Consider the following 23,786-nt stretch of genomic DNA (forward strand, 5'->3'; position numbering starts at 1 on the left):
GATTATTTGTTCTTATTTTCCTTGTTTTTATTTGACAGTAGTCATTTTTTCCCTGAACATAGCACATACTGAACCGTACCAAAACCATGACCCTAAAACCGTGAGAAAAACTGAACCGTGAGTAATCTGAACCGTTAAACCACTAATTAAAACAAATGTATTTGAAAAATGTCAAATAATAAGTATTTTTTTTATTTAAGAGTATAACTAGATTTGTAAAAAATAGGATTAGTACTTTTTTTTTTGCCCATGTAAAACTTGCCACAATGCTAGAATACTGTGAGCGGCTCCCAATGCATTAATATGTGGTTACTAGGGTGTATTTAGTGTTTTTTGCTTTGCAGATGCTTTATTAATCTTACCTTCTTGCTTCTCATGTATGACAGCCTGCCCTCATGGGCATCAGGATAAGTGCAGAACAAGTAGGTGGTGATGGCGTGTTTCAGGAAAGAATCACCCAACATCTCCAACCTCTCCAGATTGAAGCCATCACTGGCATTGGAGAGGGTCAGGGCCTGCAAGATGAGGCCAGGGTTGGGGCCCAAGGTTTTCGGAGAATCCCAGGCTGGACCTGTGCAGGATGTTGTAGATGTCAAGTCAGAAACCTCTGATGACAATTCTAAAGGTGCTGTGGTGCTGGTTGCCATGACTGGTTTGGGGCAAAAGTTTGAGGTAGGTTTTTTCACATGTCCGTCGCAGAGGTCTGAGTTCCTGCCTGGGGTACATTCATCGCTGGGCTGGGGCTGTGGCTCGCCGGCTGGAGAGGGCCGCACAGGAACTGAGGTAGTGGTTTGAGTTGATAGGTCACTCTCCAGAGAGCCCAGCTGAGAGCATTTGCAAATGTCATGTCTGTGTGGGAGGTCGTCGCTGTCACACCGAGTGTTGTTAGGGAGGTTTCGGGAACAGACGCAGTCGCTCTTGTGTTTGTTCAGCATCTGGACATCAGTCACAGGGAGCATGTGGGTTTCTAGCTTTTCATCTGGTGTGTTGCAGTTCTCACAAGGGAGAGCGCCCTCTGGAGGCTGGGAGGCATCCGTATTGCAACTCTCCTCGGCAGTGTGGTCTGAATCTGAGCTTGTGCCGTGTTTACAGTGATTGTCCTCTTCCATACATGCACTGGGGCAGGAAATGAAAGATTTGCTGTCGATGGATTTCTTCCATCCAAAATCCAGATTAGGATACCTGGGGTCAATATTCAGTGGGATTAGGACTCAAATGGGTGAACTTTCTGAAATGACATTGCTGAAGTCAGCTGCTTTCTAAGGTAGCATCCTAACCAAGATGTTACCTCACAAATCGCTGTATTAGAAAACTCTATAAAGACAGTAACTCTCTGTGCCACACTAATGACTCAACTGAACCCAATAGAGTTTGATGTTAACACGTTGCTAAGCTATTTATACAACACCAATGCGAATAAAAGAACATTGCACATGCCAAATTTAGGTTAGAGACAGCCATTTAGAAATTTTAATTAATGGTTGCCTGGTGAGATTTTTATTTGATGGCCAATGGCGATATCAGAGCAACGCCTTAATTCTATAATAAAAGATTTCTTTAAATGCATATTTACTGAATGTCAGTGTTAGGCTTTATGAGAAAGTGTTATAGCGGTAGCCTTAGGTAGTCTATTACTAGCTAATACGCTATAATATTTTATCATATATATTTTTTGTAGAACATCTGTCAACTAATTTACTTGACAACTGTTAAACAAAGAGAGTAATTTAACAAAGTTGGACAACTGTAGACTCTGCACTGTCAAAATAAAAGTCCTGCATTCTCAGTACTGTCAAAATAAAAGTCCCAACACTTCTGACAATTAAATCAAAGTAGAAGAGGCAGCAAAAGCCTACATTTTAGAACAGCCTTTCTTGTAAGGAGTGTGCCGATAACACCTTGAAATGCCACCTATTAAGGGAGCTCGCTAGGTTTTGGAAAAGAGCAAATGAGTGTATTGCGTCTGATTTGTGGATTTTCAAATGACCTGAAATCAGGAGGTAGGGTCTTAGCCCCTACGCCAGCGTCAATGGCTGTCTGAGACCGCAGCTCTTCGGCCGTCAGAAGGCAGTGAAGTCTGTAGAGAATGCTGGGTAGGCAGACAGCTTTCCTCCACAAAGAGGCTGGGATGGGGTGAATGGCACAGAGCTCCGGAACTAAAATCTAAGCAGATGGAACAGAAATACAACCAAAAACTGTTATCTGATGCTAGTCAAACCTCTGCACTACCGTTACCGCTCTCAGTGGAAGGAAATACTCGCACACACAGTATGATTAAACTTAATTCAAGTATGATGGCTTATAATTATCACCACAAATTCTTTCTGTCAGTTAATACCTGTTTGTTTTGTAGGCTTTCCCACTTGGCCTTTCTCTTCTCCGCACTGCTGAGAGGAAGGGCTTTCCCCTTTTGATTAAGGTGCCGAGGAGTTAAAAGATTCAATCTACAGGAAAAGACCACCATGGATATATAATGAATTTCTTGGGGAGAAAAAAAAGCACATACCAGAATGTGTCTTTTTTTTTTAACTTCCTACCTTGAAGATGTGTGGTCCACATCCAGTAGGGGCTGGTTAACATTAGACAGGTCCAGGTTGTACTTGGTTTTGTAGTACTCAGCGAAAGTCTCATACTCTGGAGAGGGGAATTTACTGAGCGGGGTGAGGTCTGTATAAACGTCAGCCACATAGAACCGATGTGGCTGGTCAAAATTACGATACCTGAGAGGGAGGAATGAGACAGAAGAGTAGAGTTCAACTACAGTGAACACAAAACACAGTACAAGTCATCAATGAGAGCTTAATTACAAGGGTAATAAGACTCAGAGATCCCAAGAAACTTTTATACCTCGGAATGATGACAGCATCCTGGTAGTCCTCCAATCTGAAAATGAATGGGTTTTGCTTGGTGTACTGAGTATTTGGAATGCCAATGCGTGCTTCAGACTTTTCAATATCCTCCATGAACTTGAAATCCAAGTCCAAGGTATAGGGATCCTCAACTGAACAGAGCACAATATCTTAGAGAGCAGGAGGTGGCCAACGGCTGATATAAAGCCGATATATATGTTATCACACTACTTAATTAAAGATGTAGTGAATATTAAATAATACAAGTGGCAATTAAATTTTTATCATTTTTATTTGACATATTTACTAAAATTAGATATATTAATTTTTTTTAGAAATATAAATAATTTGGAAATGAAACAATAGGGAAAAAATGATTTAAACTTAACAAAAAAGTAGCATAAACATAACAGTAAAGTATACTTTATACTTTAGATAGCAACTTCTCGATTTTGTAATTATAATCCTATTATAATATCTTATATTTTTAGTTAAAAACATGCATAAAAGGAAGTAAACAGTGCACTGAGTATTTTGGTTTGTCTTCACTTGGGATCATATTTTCTCAAATAAAGACTAGGTAACACTAATTTTACATTCAGTACATAATAAATATGTCAGCCAACTGGATATTGTTCAGAATAGTTCTAAATTAAGGATTTTTTTTCACTCATTTGTGTCTAGTAACAGAAAGACTTTCCTGTAAACATCCTATTTAGACATATGGACTACCACTCACAGAGTACATTCATATTTATAAATATCACATTTATTTGTAAATGTTTGCACATTTTTTAAAATTTAATGTGTATTTACAGAATGCTAACAGTAAATCAGAAAGTTACAGCGTTTACCTAATTACTAATAACAGAAAGGCTATATAATACTTTTTCATTTACCATTTACTTTTTTTAATTTCACAGTTCTCCAATTTATGAGACTAAACCGTTAACTAACTCTAATACTCAGATGCTGAGACTCTCAGTGATGTCAAAATAAAAGTTTCAGAGCTATTTAAACAAAAGTCCTGCTTCTGTCACTTACTGGCCAAACAGAAAAGTTAATTTGGTAATATTGATCATTTAAAAATGCAAAAATTAGCCTTGGCAATACATCAGTCAATCACTAGCGGCAACAAATAGGTAGATAATGAATTCCATGATTTAGCTGGGTCTGTGCACTTTGGAATGGATAATCATCATAACAATTATTTACAGCACTAGATAAGACCATATTATACACTGCCAATTAGAGGAATGACTAACTGTAATCCTAAAGACAAACAAGACAATATCTGCAGCACTCACCAATGTTGAGAGGTAGAACGCAGTAGGCAGAATCTGCCTCGACAGGCTTAAACTCTAGTGCTGGTTTTTCCAGACGGAGGATGTGGGAGAAGATGTACTGGTGGAGACGCGTGATCAGCTCCAGCTGCGCTGCGCTCAGAGTGAAGTCCGACTTCTGCAGCTCAATCGAGATGGTCACCTCACCAGAACGTGTGTACACAGGGAAGTGAGGGATCTGATGACACAGAATCGGATATTAAATAAATAACACATTTTACTTTTCTAGATAATTGAAGCAAATTACAGAGTTTGCTTAAAGCAAATAAAATTTCACATTTTTCACAAGTTCTTATCCAAGGATCTCCAGATTCAGAAAGATAAAATAAATAAAAGGTGATTACCCGAGGTATTTGTTTAGCTGTTAGAATGCCAAAACATCGGGTAGTGTCCTCTGGCGGATACAGCTTCCTCCGCCGGAAGTTAAGCTCATCAGGAAGAGGGGTGGTGAGGACCATCCCTATGACGTAAAGGTAACAAGGCTGCTCTGGCACAGGGTAACACCCCCGCAGACACTCCGGTATCTACAAGACATCACACCCAACATGATTCTATATAGTCTACACATTGTTGAAAGAAAATAGTAACTTTATTTTAGCGGGGATGTATTCAACTGAACAAAAGATGACTGTAAAGAGAGTAAAATAATGTTATAAATAATTTATGTTACAATTTTCTATTGAACTGTTAATCAAAGAAAAAGAATCACCGTTTCTACAAAAATATAAGCTAGCACAAATGTTTTCAACATTGATAATAGAAGAAAGGTTTTCAACATTGATAATATAAGAAATGTTTCTTGAGCACCAAATCAGCATATAAGAATGATATCTGAAGGATCATGTGACACTGAAGACTGGAGTAATGATGCTGAAAATTCAGGTTTGCAATCATAGGGATGAGTTACAATACAAAATATATCAAAATAGAAAACAGTTATTTTAAATTGTCCTAATATTTCAAAATATTGCAGTATTTTTGATCAAATAAATGCCGCCTTCAGAGACTTCTGTCAAAAACATTTTGTTCAAAAAAAATCATACCAACCCTAATCTTTTGAACAGGAGTTTATGTAAATGTATTGTATATCACTACTATGGTGCTACTATACTAAAACAAAAGCATGAATCCTGAGTCTTTTAATCTTAATTCTTATTACATTCCCTGACCCTACATGCTGTTAAAAAGGCACACACTCACGGCTTTTGGGTAACACTGTCTCCGTTTGGTGGAGCCTGGTCTTCCTGGCACGCTTGTCTCTTCCTCATCATGCAAGTCCAGCTCCTCCTCATATTTTACAGTTTCCTTTCCCACCGGCATCAAATGATCATCCAGTTCACCTACACACGAAGAACATTGCGTATCAATTAGCGGCTCTCAGAATGCATCAAATCTTGTAAATTTACACTTTTTCATGCTCACCAATTTTGTGCAGTTTTTCACAACAGAGAAGAGCGACAGCTTTCTCTGCAAGTCTTGCACAATTCATTGTTGGCCCCTAAGGGGAAGAAGAAAGTATTTGGAAGTGTTCTTTTTACTTTCAATCAGGGATTTATAGAAAAATCACACACCTTTCTGCACATTTTTGTATTTAAATTGTATAGTTCACCCAAAAATGTATGGCTTTTTTATGAATTTATGTATGACTTTCTTCCATGTAGCACAACAGATTTATAGCAGATGGTCTAAGCTATTTTGTTTCATACAATGAAAGTGAAAGGTAACCATAGTTGTCATGGATTTTCAAGGCCAAATTATCAGTGAAAGACTTACATTTTCAGTCTGTTTCTCACACAAAGCATCATATGGTTATTAGGGGTGTCGAAATTAATTGTTTCTACGATGCATCGCGATGCAGACGAGGACGATTCGTTATCGGTTCGGTAATAGACCTTAACCGGTTATACTGACGCTTTTCTGACGTCATTTGTCGCGTGTGTGCTTTGTCGCGGTAGCATACAATGGCAGAGGAGGCGAGACGCAAGTACAAGTAATCAAAAATGCTCCGAATACTTTAAAAGCCTACATCTATTCTGGGCACATTTCGGTTCAAATGAACAACCTGGTAAGCACGACCTGGAGAAGACACGCGCTGTGCGCGCTCATGTCACGCACACATAGAGCTAATTTAAGTATCCGAACCCGATGGTCAAATTACAATTATTCTGTGTAGTTACGCGTGATTATAAATGGATGATCGTTACCTTCAACAGCGGGCTCGGCGACGGTTGATGCGCGCATCTCTATGGTAACATTATACGCTGATGAATGAGCGCTGCTTTTAAATGAACATTTCTGTACAACAAAATTGATTTGACACAATTTCATTTACTAAATGGCATAAACAGGCTTTACTCCCTTGAAACTTAAACTGGAATGTCACTGTTTCTGTCAGTGCGACTTCCCGAACAGGCGAACGCGCGCGCGCACACACACATCACTTTTGGAGTAAAAATTTAAATTGCAGATGCAGTGCACCGCGATATCGAATTGAACTGAATCGATGACATGATAATCGTAATCAAACCGAACCGTGAGACCAGTGTAGGTTCACACCCCTAATGGTTATAGAAGATGTGGAGTAAAGCATTTAAGTCATATCGACAACTTTTATGGTGCTTTTTTCCCTTTTTTGCTTCCAATTTTATTGTATGGAAAAGAGCAGCATGAACATTCTTCGAAACCTCTCCATTTGTGTTTCATGGATGAAAGTAAGTCTAACTAGGGCTGGGACGGTTACCGCATTACGGCAATACCACGGTCACGTGACTCCAACCGTGGGATTGAGCTAGTCACCGTCATCACCGCAAAAAAAACATAAAAACATTGGTCTGCTCATGTGCACGTTTTGTCTAATGACATGGATTCATTGATTCTAATGACATTGTGTCTTGCATAAGGTTTTCTAAACAAAACTTATCAAAAGATGGAGCAAATCCGATCTTTCGCGAGTTGGGGAGCCATGACAACATTCCATTTGTATTAGAGATGCGCGGATGCGCTATTATTATTTCATCTGCAACCGCATCACAAAACTCATCATCTGTCCGCACCAACGTTTTTTTATCAATTTTCGAAACCGCATCCGTGGCGCTGACTGTTTTAAGGTCTAACTATGAGTGATGCGAGGCGCTGCTGCCGTGAGGCTAGAAAGCTCTTGGCTGTTCTAGAAAGGAGACTGATCCAATGCAGCAAAGATATTTAAAGGCTAAAGTCCCTAGTATAGCCTATTGGCTATGTTGTATCCCCAGAATATCAGCAGTAAACTCGTTCTCTGATCGGCGCACAGGATAAAAAATAGAGCCCGACCGATATATCGGCGGGCCGATATTATCGGCCGATTTTAGGCATTTTCCTAACTATCGGTATCGGCATTTATAATGGCCGATAAATGAATATTTTAAAAAATGCGGGTACGGTGATTCATGTAAGGGTGGCGCTGCCAATAAAGCACCTAAAAGCTGTCACAAGAACTGGCAAAAATAATGATTATGAATACAACAAATATAGCAAGGAGACATTTTAATTGTTTATTAATAAACAAGTGTTTTCAGTCAGTGTCAGCCAAAGATGAAGTTGACGATGCTGACTCGCGATCTTCAGTGAGCGCGCGCCAGAGAGAAATGCACATTTCATACGATTACATGAGTCTGTCTGTCTTTCGTTTTGAATTGTTCTGTTTAAAAGTAGACATTTCAATATAGATATATTTCAATTCTCAGGTCTATACGCTGAGTTTCGGTTCATGAGACGAGCTCCAGTTCACCCGCAGGCGCCTCCGTGTCGAGATTATCTATCGTCTGCTAAATTTACTTCTTATAAATTAAATCCAGGCAAATGGCTGATGAAACATTGATTAAAATTAAGATACAATTAATACAAAACGAAATTCACTTTGAAACGAAAGGTTTTGTGCTTTCTGTTTGATGTCTATGTGAAAGTTTCAAAGCATTAGTGCCGCTTTCAGAGCGCTCACGTCCGTAGTGCTGAACTGTCGCGTCTGTAACATTGTTTTTTCCTCATAAATGCAAACACGAAAAATAAAATAAAATAAAATAAAATGAATATTTTATGTAGCCTGTGGAGACTGAGAGCCAACCCTTCTTCATCCGGTGGGTAGTAGCCTACTTGTGATTTGCGCAGTGTAATTCACAGAATTGATTTCTCTGCTACAAGCCTCTGTCACGTATTGTGTGAGCTTGTGACTATTGCAAGCGCGCAGCTGAGAAGTCCTGATTATATTGTCTGCTATATTTAGGCCTTCTTCTTATTTATTAAGGCAATTGGTTGATGAAACATTAATTAAAATGCGTGGCGCGAGCGATCTCCGACAGTAAACTGATTCTGCTTTGTCTAGGGTAAACAGCTGTTGCGACGCGAGCAGTAACGGCCGGTGTAGACACAGTGTTAAAGCTCATTCTGCCTGATAACGCTACGTTACAACATCAAGCAATATTCCAAAAATGTATATAATTATAACACTTTATATAGGGCCATTTTGCATTAAGAGTAGCCTAGTTTCACGTTTATTTTGCTTACTAATTATTTAAAATAGTATAAAAGTACTGTACATATGTAATTAAAAACGTTTTCATTATGATATTATTCATTTTACTTTAGTAAAAAGATCTGAGTTCTTCCTCCACTGGTAGAGATTAGAGGATTTAAGAGTAAAAATAGAAGATAATAAGGTTTTGTCAGTGACACTTTTTATATATTTATTGATACAAGTTATGACTAAATTAAAAGACAAAGTCGTCGTTAGTGAAGATTATGCAACAGTATTTAGAATAGAATATAATATAATATAACATGCAATGCAAACTAGTTTGGTTACAGCTCAGCTGTATAATTCTCATTCTATCATTCCCCCTGCCTCCATTACATATCTGTGTCACACAAGTGTATGATTACCACATTTGAGTGATCATTGCAAAACGTGTTTATAAAATATATTTATTCTGTTTATAGCTACTGTGTAAAGTACCCATCAAAAGTTTGTACACACCAATAGGAAAGTGTCCAAACTTTTGACTGGTATACTGTACTATAATACACATAAATAATATTGCTACTGTATTATAATATACACATAAATAATATCGGCCGATATATCGGTATCGGGCTTTTTTTACTCCCTAATATCGGTATCGGCATCGGCCCCCAAAAATCCATATCGGTCGGGCTCTAATAAAAAAATAAAAAAAATAGCCTATAACACACATCGGCAAACCTGACCTTATCTGACTAGGCTACTGTAGCCTAAAATGTTATCGTTTCGTTTTGAATTTTGTTTAAAAGTAGACATTAAGCTTTCTATGCATTTCTCATGTCTGTGAGGCAAGTTCATTTATGAGACGAGGTTTGGGTATTTAAAGCGTATTTATTTCTTTGTATTTAAAGCGGTTTACCGCTATACCGCGGGAATATCTTGCTTTTCAACCGGGGTTAGAAAAGATCCATACCGCCCCACCCCTAAGTCTAACAGGTTTCGAATAACACAAGGATGAGGAATTTACAACACGTTCGATATTTGTGATATGGACAAAAAAATCCTAACTTAATATCACGATTTTTGATCAATATTTCAATTTCGATTTTAATCACGATTTTGAAAGAATATTTCCTTACACACATACGTGTTTGTATAATTTTTTTTATATTTTCTATATGCCTTTTTTCACTCTTTTTGTATTTTGTGCAGTTCAAAAATGCCTGTATTAATGATTTTTGTTCACCTGCCATTGTTTTTCTATGTTAACGCACTAGACGGACATATTTTACCGATGCGTTCGCGTTTCGCGTCTTTTGCAGCATCTCGCGCATGACATGGCATTCCACATGGCGCTCAAGGTAAAAGACGTTCAACTTTTTAAAAGCCAGTCTCTAGAACTGTGTTGTGTGTTTTTCACGTCGCAAATTCTGTGTGAATGCCCCTACATCATACATATATGATGCATCATCTCTCCTGTATCCAAAATATTCCAAAACCACAGATGTTTGTTTTGGCCAAGTCCTTATCCTGCCCTGAATTCATTCCCCGGTTTCTGTGCTTTCTTTAATGTCGCAATAGTAAACTCTCTCTGTTCTGACACCAGATTTAGGCATTCAGCGTTCAAAATCGTGCTTTCTTGAAATGATTTTCGATTAATCACACAGCCCTACTTTTAACTCCTAGCAAAGCTGATCAAATGTAAATTGTTTTAGAAAAATGGGATAAATATATTGTGGCCAGAACTCACAGTGACAGGAACTCTGAGTGGTGAGTTGATGGGTAGAAAGAGTGTGGATCGATAACCTCCAGTCTTCAACTCCACAGTTTTACACTTCGGAGCAAGATGAGTGAATGGATCACTAGGCAAACGCGCACAATATCTGCACAAAACACATATACATTAAAGAATGAATGCAACATGCAACAAAATACAGAAATCTTACGATTTAGGAAAGGGTACTGACCTGTTGATGTGCCCAATGGCTGTGTTAATCGTGACGCGGGGGCCTCCATCCTCTGAGCGCAGGACGTAAGGTGGGAGAGCGTTGTCATCATCGGTCACCGGCTCCAGTTCAAAATCATTGCATTCTGCTGACTTCGAGCACTTATTTCGGAGGATCTGAAAGACGTACAACTCTTAACATTACATGTTTTAATGCACAAAGACCCTCCATTAGAAATAGTTCTCTTTAAACCTGCTGACCTTTTCTATGGCCTTGTAGGTCTTGAGGTCTTCTTTAAATGTTTTTGTCCGTTCGTTGTCAGCTAACATGATGTAATTGGAGACTGGAGCACGGGCACGTCCTTTTGATTGCACGTACGACCGGTACTCTGTCGGCAGGTCAAACCGAACCACCAAATTGCACTTTGGAATATCAACACCTTCTTCCACAATGCTGGTTGCAATGAGCAAGTTGGTTTCATGGGCTCTGAACTTCCTCAGGACCTGTACAGTAGTGTGAATCAACCATAACAATTATGATCAGCATAAGCTAAGGAAGTGGCACAGGAGGCTTTTTTGAACTGCCGAATTCACTCACCTCCTCTTGTTTTCTGAACTCCACCTCCATTTGTTTGTTGCGAGGCTGGTTCTTGCCGATGCTGTGACCTGTGATGAAGTTGCTACTAATGTAAGCCAGCTCTGGGTCCTGCTTCCCTGCCTCCTTAATAAGTCTGATACACACAAATAATACAAAAGTGCATTGAAGTTGCTTTGGATAATTCCAATAAGCATTTGCTAAATGCTAACTAAATATATCCACTAACATTCTAAAGTTTCAAATTAGCAAGAAATTAATACTGTTCAGAAAGGACACATTAAATAAATCAAGTGACACAAATAAACACATTTATAATAAAGGTTGAGTATAGTTTGAATTTTAGCGATTCCGATTCTGCTTATCGATTCCTAGTTTCGATTCCAATATGGTAAAAAAAAAAAAATTAAGTCAACCATTTAGATAAACATATGTTTTTGCAAAAGATTATGTTGCAGCTTAATACATGAACAAAAACCAGCAACCTAAAGAACAACTAACTATTTAACGACTACCTAATATAAATTTCAAACATTGTTCAGTTGTATACAAATTATTTGTGCTATTGCCAATTTGCTTAATTGTTCTTATTGTATTACTGACTGTATACTTTAATAAAGTTCAGAAAATGAAATCAAATTTAAAATAACACTGCATAGTTTTTGTATAAATAAAATATATATTAATAAAAAATATAAATAAAATATAGATTAATCCTTATTAAAATTACAAAAGTTATTCAGTCAAGATCAGTGAGTAATTTTATTTCATTTTATTCTTTGATTAACAGTAATGACACAGACTGATGCAGTAATATTAGGCTGATGCACTGATCCAATATACTGTTACACGTTTTCTTTCTCAACTGTTTACATTCATTTAGGACATAACTGACTGTGTTAACGGAGATATTATGACAATTTTGTATTTGTCCGTTCAAGCACAAGAAGATACGAAAGAGAACTCAAGGTGGCTTTTTGTGTGTGTGCTTTTGCCGAATTGAGTTCTCTTTCGCATCTTCTTGCGCTTGAATGGTTTAAAACCACATTAAAATGCGCACACATGAATCTATTAGCAGAATCAATTTTTGTATTTTATAGCAAGTATCCGATTCCAGAACGGGATCAATCGATTTTCGATTACCAACTAGGGATGCTCATATTGACCGTTTAACCGTTAACCGAAAGTAACAACTTTTATTACTACCAGTTAATACTACCAGTTAAATGGTTTAAAAGTTAAAAGTTTTTTTTATTTTTACATTTTTTTTTTTTTAGTTTGCTGCATGGTTAAAAAAATACTATTAAAAAAATACTATATAGCCTATATTTGTTAACTCACGGGGCGCGTCAACACGTGCAACCACACGTGCCTACAGACATATTTCGCTGAGCAAGCAAAATGAAGCACTGTGTGGGACCATTTCGACAGAAAGGGCGACGAAGTTACTTGCAAAATATGCTACGCGGTATTAAAATACAGCAGTAGTACAAGTACAATGCAATATCACTGGCGAAGCAAACATCCACAAGCACATGAAAGGTGCTTCCCAAAGCTGGCCACTCTAGAGAGACGTTATCTCTGTATTCCCGGGATATCTGTGCCATCGGAGAGGGTGTTTTCTGCCATGGCTCTAACTGTCAACAGGCTGCGCTCCAGACTAACAACACATCATGTAGACATTGTTACTTTTTAAAAAAAATAAAAACTACACCAAGGTGTGGATTGAGGTAGGCCTGCTATTTTTATTTGACGAAAAAACTTAAGTCTGACGGAAAACAAATTGCCTGTTTTTCAAAGCTTCAAACGCATTCAGTGTTTTCTTTTTGTCATCTTAATTTGCAAATTATTTAAGTTAAAAAATATATATTTAGTGTAGGCCTATTTTATGTTTTTCTCTGTTGTCACTGTCAGAAATGCTGCAGGTTAGTGAAAATGTGATGTGAATCCAGGTTCTTCTGTTGATCTGTTCTGTATGCTGCTGTTTTTACGTTAATATAAACCCGTGAATTTTTTTTTTTTACTGGTCACAGACACTCGACAATTTTATTTTTATTCAATGCCAATTCAATATTATAAACTTATCAGTTAACGGTTAATACTCGGATAACGAGCGTCGGTTGGGAAAATTAACCGTAATGAGCATCCCTATTTCCAACCCTATTTATAATGTTACAAAAGATGTCCATTTCAAATAAATGCTGTTCTTTTGAACTTTCTATTCATCAAACAATCCTGAAAAAAAATTACTATGATTTCCACAAAAATATTAAAGGGTCACTCCACCCATTTGCATTAAGATTTCCATTGTTAGAAATCCAGTCATATTATTGAATGGTCGTGAAACACTCTTTCATTTTCCCCTGAGACGAGAGAAATCCTCTATTTATCTTTTTCACTTCCTCCTACAATGGTAATTTGACGTAATTTTACGTCATTGTAGGAGGAAGTGTAAAAGGGGGGGATTTCTGCAAAGACTACAAGCACTAGTTCCCACCCTTTCAAACCCCCCCATAGGGGGTTGGACCTAATGCGCTAACAGACCTATCACAGATCAGTGCCAGTGCGTTTGATTTCACCGGCAGTTTTTGAAAATATGGACGAAGGTACTGAATACGCAGACGGATGCATTATGGAGGATCTGGATTTTGACGAAGTTATGGTAGAAACGGATGTTCGTGGCTACCTTTATGAGCCACAGTATAGCGACGAGCAGCTGAGGGCTACGGAGGAACCGGAGGCGGCTGAAGCTGCTGTCACCACAGCCGATGCAGACGATCTGTCTGCCGCGGACGAGGAGCCCGCAATTGCTCGAGCTGGGGCACATTGGTGGTGCCTGTGCTCTCACTGTGCGCAAATGGACACAGAACAAGAGTCTGTCTGCTGTCGAGAATTCCAGCGGTGCCAATTTCTAATTGACGAAATTACGGAATCGGAGGATGATACGGACGTGTGTGTTGTTTCTCACCGGTGTTTCGCACCCCATATGGATAGCGACGTCCTGGAGACCTACTTTAGAATACAAAAGGTCAACTGGCAACATCAGCCAAAGCCTACAGAGTCAAATGGTCGTCTTTCTGTAAGTTTATTTTCATTTTGTTAACACGCTAACGTGGCAGGTCCATTGCACAAATATCTTGCAGTTATGCTAGCTACTGTGGCACGGAGTAGTGGGAGTGGCCTGCGGAACTGAGCATTGCAATGCACTATGGGGATTGTTGTCTACAATCCACAAGCACTAAAAAGCCCTTTTCTGCCTTTTATCGGCCAAGAAGGTCCCAAATTAGAAATTTATGATACTATTCTACTACATATATGACCCACTTTCAATACATATTCATGTCTCCACCGGTGGAATGACCCTTTAAGCAATAAACAGTGCACTGAAGACTAGAGTAGAGTAAAGGCTGTTGAAACCTCAGCTTTGCCATCCCAGGAATAAATTACATTAGAAAATATATTAAAATAGAAAGCAGCTAATTTGAATTGTAATACAATTTTATAATATTACTGTTTTTACAATTTTTGTTTATCAAATAAAAACTGCCTTGGTGAGCATAAGACACTTCTTTCAAAAAAATTAGAAAATCTTACTGGCCCCCGAATTTTGATTGAAATATTGCTTTAATTTTATATTATAATATTTGGTGATTTCATAATAGTGACAAATAACAAGCAAAATGTTTAGATTAAAGATCTAATTAGTATCGTAACGGTTATGGTAAATATTAGACATTTTATCAGTAAATTTAAAAGAAAATTCATACTACTTTCATACTGTCCATTATAATGTTGTGATGCCTAAATTCACTTGTAGTTTTAGAGCACTTATTATTTGCATTGTGTTTTCTGAGAAAGACAGTAGAGCACTGCAAACAAACCTGTTTAAAACAACCGCTGTATATCGCCTTTCCACAAAGATGATTCCACAGAGGATGTTGGTGAAAGGCGAGGGAAAATTTGCTTCGGGCTTCTCCTTTGCCTCGGCCTCTTCATCCTCGTCTTCGTCCTCAGAATCGCTCCAAGAAACGTAATTGTCCTGATTGCGATTATTGTACCACTCCACACTCTCAAACTGCTGCCGTTCAAAAGGTTTGTACTCGTGGAGAATCTCCAGAAGTCTGATGACTTTGGGAGTGACAAACTTCAGGTCTAGGGAAGCTGGAGAGAAATGCTCCTCACATAAGGCGTGGATTTTTCTCAGAATGGTGTCCGTGAACAACAGGAACTTGCGGTTCAGCTCTTCCTGTTCATGTTTGATATATTTCTGCAGCTCCCGGACCATGATTCCCGCAGCTTTATCTGCGCACCAAGGGCCCAGCACAGTCAACACGGCACGACAGTCATTCAGCACCTTGGGATAAACAATCACACGATCAAAAAACAACATACAACTACAGGCAGTTTCTGTCAAGAGTCTTGTTACATCTTCTGAAATTTGGTCTAGGGTTAGAAGAGATAACACTGAGATTGTGACCATTACGTGCTTACATGATGGTGGCAAGAGACAAAATAAGACCCTAAGGGGAGAACCTGTTTGGAGATGAACGTAGGGTCTCTATCTTCTCGATGAGTGGGTAAGTTGCAGTCATTAAGAAAATGAAGGGCTTCATCCAACTCGCTCAAAAGCCTCTTAGAGAGCCCACTCTGATCCTGGTACAGCCCACAGTCCAGCACCACCTCACGGGGCTGGGATGCATACCTGGACGTAAATTGACAGGTAAGAACCTTCAAGAAAGATCTATAATAGATGATACTCAAAAGGGGTCATATGATGCTTTTTGATGTTTTCCTTTTAGAGTGTAATTTATCTGTGCATTTATATGATTTGCAAAGTTATAAAGCTCATAGGGTCCCATAAAAGGTATTTATTCTAACAGAGAACACTGCACTAGACCTGCCTAAAATGATATTACTTCCTCAAACATCTATGTTACAAATGTGAAATATTATCATAATGCCCGTAGAAAGCATACGTAAAGAAAGAAGATGACGCTTCAGTAAATTGTAGCGTTGTCGTCATGTCACGGAGATGCTGATGATCAGACTGATCATCAGCAAATCCAGAATCCAACTCGGGCTTGAACCGATATGAGAAAACCAACAACATTATTAACTGCATGTTTACAATTGCTTAAAGACTTGGAAGCCGAAGCCTGTGATTATGGTAAGAGGGGTTACATTTTCAACACACGCTTGAGGTGTTTGGTTAATCACAATGCACTGGGTCTGACCGCTGGCCAATCAGAACACTCTGAGCTTTTCGGAACGAGTGGCTTTGTAGAAATCAGTGAGTTTCAGAGGGACTGGGAATAGAGGAGCTGCAATAATGTACAGTATGTTAAAAATAATGAGGTTTTTTTTTTACATTAAAGCATGTTATCCTATTTTATTACACCCATTAATCAAAATGATGAACTTTTAGAATGACATCATGTGATCGAAATGTTTACAAGGAAACACTACCTATCCAGCACCACAAGGTCGGTGGCAGTTTCTGCATTGCTCTGCAAAATCTTCTCCAGGTTCTGAATCTTCTCCTCCAGATCACAAGGGTCACATTTGCCATTTAAAATGGAAGCAGTCAGACCCAAAATGCGAGGACAGCCTGGGCAACCCTCACAAATCTGCGAAGAAGATTTATATAGCATTATATAGCATTATAATGAGGGATGGATATCACCAACTTACAATATGGTATCTATCTGTTTATCCTGGAATACAGTTAGGCTAAAGTATTCAGTTGACAACTGTGATTAATCATGAAAACATAATTGTGTAAACTAATTTATATAACCCCAGCAAATGTTCTAATATCAGGAAAACACTATATCTCAATACATTATTGCATCAGCACAAATCTAATTATAGCTAATGTATTCTACAGCAATACTCTGAAGTTAAAAGTTGATGGTTTGCATTTCGTAAATTAAGTGTTGTGACTAAAATATGTCTCTCTCCCCAGAAAATATCTCACATTAGGTTAAATTAAAAAATGCATTTAGCCAATCTTTGAAGTCAAAAGGATAATTCACTGAAAAATGAAATCTGTCATCATTTACTCATCCTTATGTCATGCGAAACTTGTATAACTTCCTTTCTTCTGCAGAACAAAGATATTTTGAAGAACACTGGAAACCAAACAATGTTTGAGCCCACTGACATCTACCAAATGGAGACACTTCTCAAAATATCTTCTTTTGTGTTCCACAGAAGAAAGTAAGTCATACAGGTTTGGAACGATGGTGAGGGCAAGTAAATTATGAAAGAATTTCACAATGAAATCAAAATGGACAATTATTGTTTTTTATTAAATATTGACGTTTATTACAAATTATTTATCCATGCACACCCTTTGTTTTTAAATTAATGTGCCCTCGCAATCTTTAATTAAATTAACTTCCCCTGCCTCTTGCAACAACATCTCTCTGATGACGTGTTTACTGACATGAGTGACAACCTGTCACTCACATGAGATCACAGCAATAGCAAATCACAACGATTCAATTAATTCCAGATGGACAAAATCAAGTCCCGCCCTAAATTTCATTCTCATTCCAGAAGCTTTTTCACTTGGATATGTCACAATAGGGAAGAGAAGACGGTCACAACTTCCATTTCATGTCGACTTTAACTCTGAACTTAAGATGTTTTGTCATATGGCCAACTGGTATTAAAATATCTTCTCAGAGTGCCTTTGTTCAACCTTCAGGACTAAATACATGCCATTAATATACCAATGGATCGCCATATTTTTAGCATTATATGGAGTGACAGTTAGATGAGACCTCTATCATCCCTCTCTTTACATTGACAGATGTGATTTCATAGCCTCCGTGCAATGTCGTAACAGACTGCAATTTCACCTTCATTATTTCCTGATAAGGATGGTCTGTGATTGCAAGGTGGCATTCATCAAAAACCAGCAGGTTGATTTTTGATAGTGGCAAGACTCCATTCTTCAACACATGCAGAAAAATGTGGCACGTCATCACCAGCACCTGAAAGAACATGGAAAAGAGAGGGATGAGGAGGATAGTAAATATATCAGATTGAACAATGAAACCTCATCAAGATGTTCCACAATTATATGAACAGGGGTGATAGTAGAAAACAATCCTGAGCCTGAACTTTTTTCCCTGGGACAGATGCGTAGGGTGAGTTTATCCTCCGCCAATTTCTGACACAAAGTGACGAGTGGATGAGCGATTGTTCTTCTCGTCTTCTTAAATTGTTGTCATATATTTTTGTCATTATTTTTTGAGAATGCAAGACACACACAAACACATGTCTATCTACATAACTCTTTTTAGTTTTTTGAATTCGACCCAAATCCTAAATTTCACTTGCACTGCACTGCAATGTATTTTTTTCATGATTAATATTGCATTGCAAAATAATGTGTACTGGTCAACTAGTCTAAAATTAAGAAACCCATAGAAAACAGTAAAAAAAAAAAAACATTTGTACATTTAAGATAGTTCTACTTAATTTGTTATTCCAATATCCAAATATGATAGCCTACTTGATAAAAAGAAAAGAAAAAAGGGCTTTTATTTGTGCCGTGCTGTCTTTGCATTTGAACATTGCACATTTTAAACAGGACACGCCTTAGCTGAATAAACGTTAGCCAATACAAACATACTTATAGAAAATAATTGACAATGAATAGACAGGAGTTCTTTCACAGGACCAATAATAGCAAAACGAATCACTTATTCTAAAAAGAATATCAAGTATATGTTAGAAGAATCTGACATAGGGCTGTGTTAATAGTAAAACGTCCGTCATTTAACGAATTTTAAAAACACGGGATGGATAATGAAAAATGCTTTCTGGCATTTTGACAGGAAAAAAACCACAACCAAGAACAGTTTCATTTTCATTTTCAAATTTTCATTTTACAATTATCTCTCTCTGTGTGCGCGCGTTCTGTGTTTATGAGAGAGAGAGCTCGCGCAGCACTGATACAACGGTTTCTTATCCATAAGTAACGCGCTAGTTTTCATACAAAATTATGATTTAACATAATTAGGTACTTTAGTTATTATAACACAATAACGTAACACATGCAGGCTACGTTTCTCAACACTGAGAATGAATAAATAAACGCCTATTTGCAGACTCCTTATCAGGAGGCTAAATTAATCCACAAATCACAGCACTTTCATAATCAGTAAGCCATAGCGATTTTAATTTTATTTAGATTTATTGTTCATCAATACTTAAGCATTTTATAATTTGCATGGCTGTATGATGTCTTCATCTTATCTGAGTGACATGAATGACAGAGTATTTTAAGATAACCCATGCGATTGCGAACACTCCGTGTGATAATAGAATCCAGATTAAGTTAACTCAATACAATACTTCAACTTTCCACATCCACCCCAGCCCGTTTACATTCAGGAGTCAGAAGTACAGTGACTACTGTAGCCTACTGTCCTCGCTCATGAACTCAGTCAGAGGCGGCCGCGGGAGTGGAAGCAGGATCGAGCGGGATTCTTTATTGTTGTCGATTTTCAGTCTCTTTTTAATTATAGGCCTTACGCATCCGTCAATCATACCCGCTTGCTATTGGAATGAACCCAGCGCTATGATTGGTCGAACTCAGCTTCTTTTGCTGTTGATTTTTTTTTCTTTTTTTTTTTCGCAGACACGTCTGTACGCCGGAAATCCGGCGTGGCGCCGGAACGCTATCAGGCCTGTATGAATAAATTCATGGGCACATTAAAACGAGCATGTTTAAATCACACCTGATTTCCCATAATCTTTCTGTTCCACATCTCCTCAGGCCATGATGTCATTTCCTCTGACATGTAGTCGGCTACCTGGAGATCCGAGTGGGTTCTTACAGTAGATGCTTGCTGAACCACAGATGATGCTTTAATCCGGGAAAAACGAACAACACAGAATTTAGATTAATCGACAGAAAGTTTTGATCATGCTTTAATGGGGTACATGGCAACGCATTTGTGTCATGGCAGACTAGACAAATACTGACCTGCATTCACAAGGAAAACTGTTCTCTTTTCATCCTCTCCACGGATTTGGTGGGAGAGTTCTTTGATTAGGAGCACTGCGATAAAGGTCTTCCCTGAGCCAGTATTTAAGCAGACTATAGTATTGTGTTCAAGAGCTGCTTCAAGAAGTTCAACCTGAAAATGCAATTGGGTGAAATTATTCAGCAAAATGAAATGTACCATGTACAATAACATTAAACTGTTTTTTTCTCAGCAAGGATGCGTTAAATTGATCAAAAGTGACAAAACAATGTTGTTTATAATATATACACTTTATAACGTAGTTTCATAAGAACTTTGTTTCATTTTTTTTTACTTTATTATTCATTAAAGAATCTTTAAAAAACAGTATCACGGTTTCCTCAACAATATTAAGCAAGTAGCGCAACTGTTTTCAACATTGATTACAATGATTTCTGAAGGACCATGTGACACTTAAGACTGATGTAATGGCTGCTAAAATTCAGTTTTGCCATCACAAGAATAAAATATATTCCTTCATTTTTGAAACAAACAAACTTAAACTTAAAGGACAATACAGTTATCTCCCAACCTAAGAACCATTTCAAAAGGCTTGCCTGATATTTTCTTGGTGTGTATATGTTGTCATGGATAGCTTCCTGTTGCCACGGGAGACCGAAGAAGGGCCCCATGGGTGAAGAGGCAGGGGTCACCAGCTGTAGGCCAGCCATGCTTATAGACTGTTAAGCAGGGGACCTCCAGTCATCCAGTGTTTATCTCATTGCATCGTAATGCTCACTGCAAGAGACAGACCATGTTACATCAGATCAGTAGGTCATCAACAATAGTGCTGAATTCAACTATGCCACATTGCTGTTACGTTCTGTGGTATTTTGAGTGACATGTTATTCAGTGCTGGTTAGGGTGGATTCATCTGGTTACTGATTATAGATGAGTGTGTTTACTCACAGCGTGTACGTTCCCCACTCTGCTGTGTGACCAGGCCGCACTTATTCTGGGCATCATTATCAGAGCTCTTAAAATCAGCTCATTCTTGTTCCCCTCGAGTTACTCTGCTTGGAAAAACAGACACACACTTAGAACCTGCACAACTCTAAGCAAGAACAAATGTGTTTTACATATGGAGCAAACAATTTCTTTACTTATGGTATCAAGCAAGCACCTTACTACAATGTAGTGATGTGAAACAAACAAATATAATCATGCTGAAATTTTACACACTATATTTAAAAAAAAAACTATTTTACACACAATATTAAATCAATAAAAATTAAAAGCATGACATTTAATGCCCTATTTATTGACAAATTTACTCTTGGTCACTGGCATAAATTTGGGTTCACTTTTTATTTTATTCTGGCCAAAAATGTCTATTTGTTTTACATGTAAAGCGACCAACAATTTTGTTATTACAAGCCTAAACTGACATTCATTTAAAATTTGTTTGATTAATTGCCTAACTATTCTACTGCAGTCATCAGAATTTATATATATATATATATATATATATATATATATATATATATATATATATATATATATATATATATATATAAATAAATTCGTGCAGGCCTAACAACACCCTTCAGCCGTGACTTATTCACGATACAGCACAGCCTCTCGTACTTTATTTCTTACATAAAAATAAATGAGATATATATATATGTATACTCATTTTATCTTAAATACCTTCCATCATATACAGTGAGAGTAAGAAACACTGCGTTATAGCTTCAGCTGTGAGGTTTCTGCAGCTGGCTAATGAGAGGTCTATAATTTGGGTCTGTATAATAGGTGTTTATTGTGAGGATGGCACACTTGGCACTGCTCGAGGATCAGGCGAGAGCGCGTCTGCAAACAGTGGTGAGTGTGACGAAAGGAAAGCCCTTATATGGAGATATTTGGGCGTGTTTCATGCAAATGACTAACCTCGTGCACGCGGCCGCTCATTTAGAATACTCCAAATTCACTAACAACAGAAAGATCAAGAACAAATTCATGTGCGTACGAATGGGTTGTGAATTAGGTGGAGATTTTTCGTGAGAAGTTCTTCTGTGCTGATGAAATAATATATGAAAAATATGAAATAATCCACACAATTATTAGTGAATGAGACCCAATGTTACTAAATAATAAATGAAATACGTCAATAGTGACAAATGTTTCTTATTTGAACTAAATAGTTGACTAAATCATCCATATATTATCCATTGCATTCACCCATTAACTCTGGGCATTCAAAAACATGATGTGACTATTTCAACAGATAGAAATGATCACAGTACCTTAATGCTGCAGATGGGGGAGGGGCCCTGAGATAATATTCTTTCAATACTGTGAAAAAGAAGAGAGAAAATATAGCTTGTGATAATGGACATATCTCTGGCAAGGAGAGGACAGCTGAATTTGGATGACAACTGGCTTGTCAACACATTTTTGCCACTCAGGATCGAGCGCACACTTTCCTCCTGACAACCGCTGTTCGACACAGCTGCAACAAATCACCACAAGTCATTTTAGCTCAAGTAACACAAGGCTTCATTTTCAGTGAGTGAACACATTTGCTCTTGGTTAAAAATATGCTCTAAGACTTCATGTTCGGGTTCATGAATCTCTAATGCAACCACATAGGTTATTTACTTTCAGATTTTGAAAACGCTGACACACATCTGTTTCGGTGAACGAAACATTCGATGTTAAACGCTTGGCCGCAAAACAGCTGGCCAGGTCACGGCTGCCCGATTCGACTATGCACAAGCAGATTTCCAGTGTTGAAAATCAAGGCTCGGGACAACTTGTTACTGGTACTTTATCTTAATTAATCAGATCAAGACCATCACATAAAATAGTTACTACAGTAATTATAGTGTCATAAAACCATTTAAAAAAAAATTAATGACATTTCCTTTAAACAGGATTCAAGAATCTGTCTTTTTTAGTTGCAACAACTAATAAAAAAAGATTTAAAAAAATGAAATATAAAACAGTTACCAAAAAAAATGGCATTATCGCTTGAATGCATGCATGAAAAGGCAACAGAATGCATGAATAGGCAAAGTTGCAACAGTGGGGAAAAGTGTACACAATATTTTGAAGTATTTCATATTCTACAGCTTTATATTAAGCACATTATTTTGCACATAATAAACACGATGAGGCATGAAAACTGTTAAAAACTGTATAAAATATTTAAATAACTGGATTAACGACAAACCATTGTCAGATTAATCGAATATTAAAAAGAATTGATAGTTGCAGCCCTAGTGTCTTTTTTATGTCAGTGGTGGCCAATAACAAGTTAGAAGTAGAAGTTAGAACTGTTGTATTATAGTAACAATTATTACAATGGTTATTTTTTGTAAAGCCAGTATTCTTAATTCTATCAATAATCAAGATAGGATAATTGACTATTTGATTAGGTTGATTTACGGCAAAACAGATGAAGTGAGGTGCTCTTATTTTAACTGAGCAGAACTACATCCACTTGAACAAGCCAGCATTGATGTCTAGACTTCCTGTTAACCTCTAGCCACACTGTAGGCAAAACGGCTGGGCGG

The 23,786-nt window shown here is 37.7% G+C and overlaps 2 protein-coding genes across 3 annotated transcripts in view; one reads left to right on the forward strand and one right to left on the reverse strand.

Annotated features, from left to right (window-relative positions):
• The window catches only part of kif11 (kinesin family member 11), a 376,164-nt gene that overhangs the window by 340,432 nt on the left and 11,946 nt on the right, over positions 1-23,786 (forward strand). The window lies entirely within an intron of this gene.
• dicer1 (dicer 1, ribonuclease type III) overlaps positions 1-23,786 on the reverse strand; it is a 41,716-nt gene that overhangs the window by 15,593 nt on the left and 2,337 nt on the right. The window contains exons 2-23 of one of the 2 annotated variants that reach the window (XM_077239258.1): positions 22,515-22,563; positions 21,178-21,281; positions 20,826-21,006; positions 20,229-20,382; positions 19,981-20,108; positions 18,091-18,225; positions 16,691-16,851; positions 15,758-15,926; positions 15,106-15,578; positions 11,228-11,360; positions 10,891-11,133; positions 10,652-10,806; positions 10,435-10,567; positions 5,615-5,690; positions 5,393-5,532; positions 4,537-4,716; positions 4,157-4,370; positions 2,848-3,001; positions 2,538-2,720; positions 2,339-2,444; positions 1,988-2,163; positions 363-1,182 (exon numbers count right to left, since the gene is read on the reverse strand). In XM_077239258.1, coding sequence (XP_077095373.1) covers positions 363-1,182; positions 1,988-2,163; positions 2,339-2,444; positions 2,538-2,720; positions 2,848-3,001; positions 4,157-4,370; positions 4,537-4,716; positions 5,393-5,532; positions 5,615-5,690; positions 10,435-10,567; positions 10,652-10,806; positions 10,891-11,133; positions 11,228-11,360; positions 15,106-15,578; positions 15,758-15,926; positions 16,691-16,851; positions 18,091-18,225; positions 19,981-20,108; positions 20,229-20,382; positions 20,826-20,939 — 4,047 coding nt within the window. In that variant the 5' untranslated portion in view covers positions 20,940-21,006; positions 21,178-21,281; positions 22,515-22,563. The remainder of the gene's footprint in view (positions 1-362; positions 1,183-1,987; positions 2,164-2,338; positions 2,445-2,537; positions 2,721-2,847; positions 3,002-4,156; positions 4,371-4,536; positions 4,717-5,392; positions 5,533-5,614; positions 5,691-10,434; positions 10,568-10,651; positions 10,807-10,890; positions 11,134-11,227; positions 11,361-15,105; positions 15,579-15,757; positions 15,927-16,690; positions 16,852-18,090; positions 18,226-19,980; positions 20,109-20,228; positions 20,383-20,825; positions 21,007-21,177; positions 21,282-22,514; positions 22,564-23,786) is intronic. The other variant, XM_077239259.1, reaches the window with a different exon arrangement.

The sequence above is a fragment of the Siphateles boraxobius genome, unplaced genomic scaffold, assembly GCF_051911475.1.
Source record: "Siphateles boraxobius isolate OS27281-9 unplaced genomic scaffold, OSU_SipBor_1 22, whole genome shotgun sequence".
Taxonomy (NCBI): domain Eukaryota; kingdom Metazoa; phylum Chordata; class Actinopteri; order Cypriniformes; family Leuciscidae; genus Siphateles; species Siphateles boraxobius.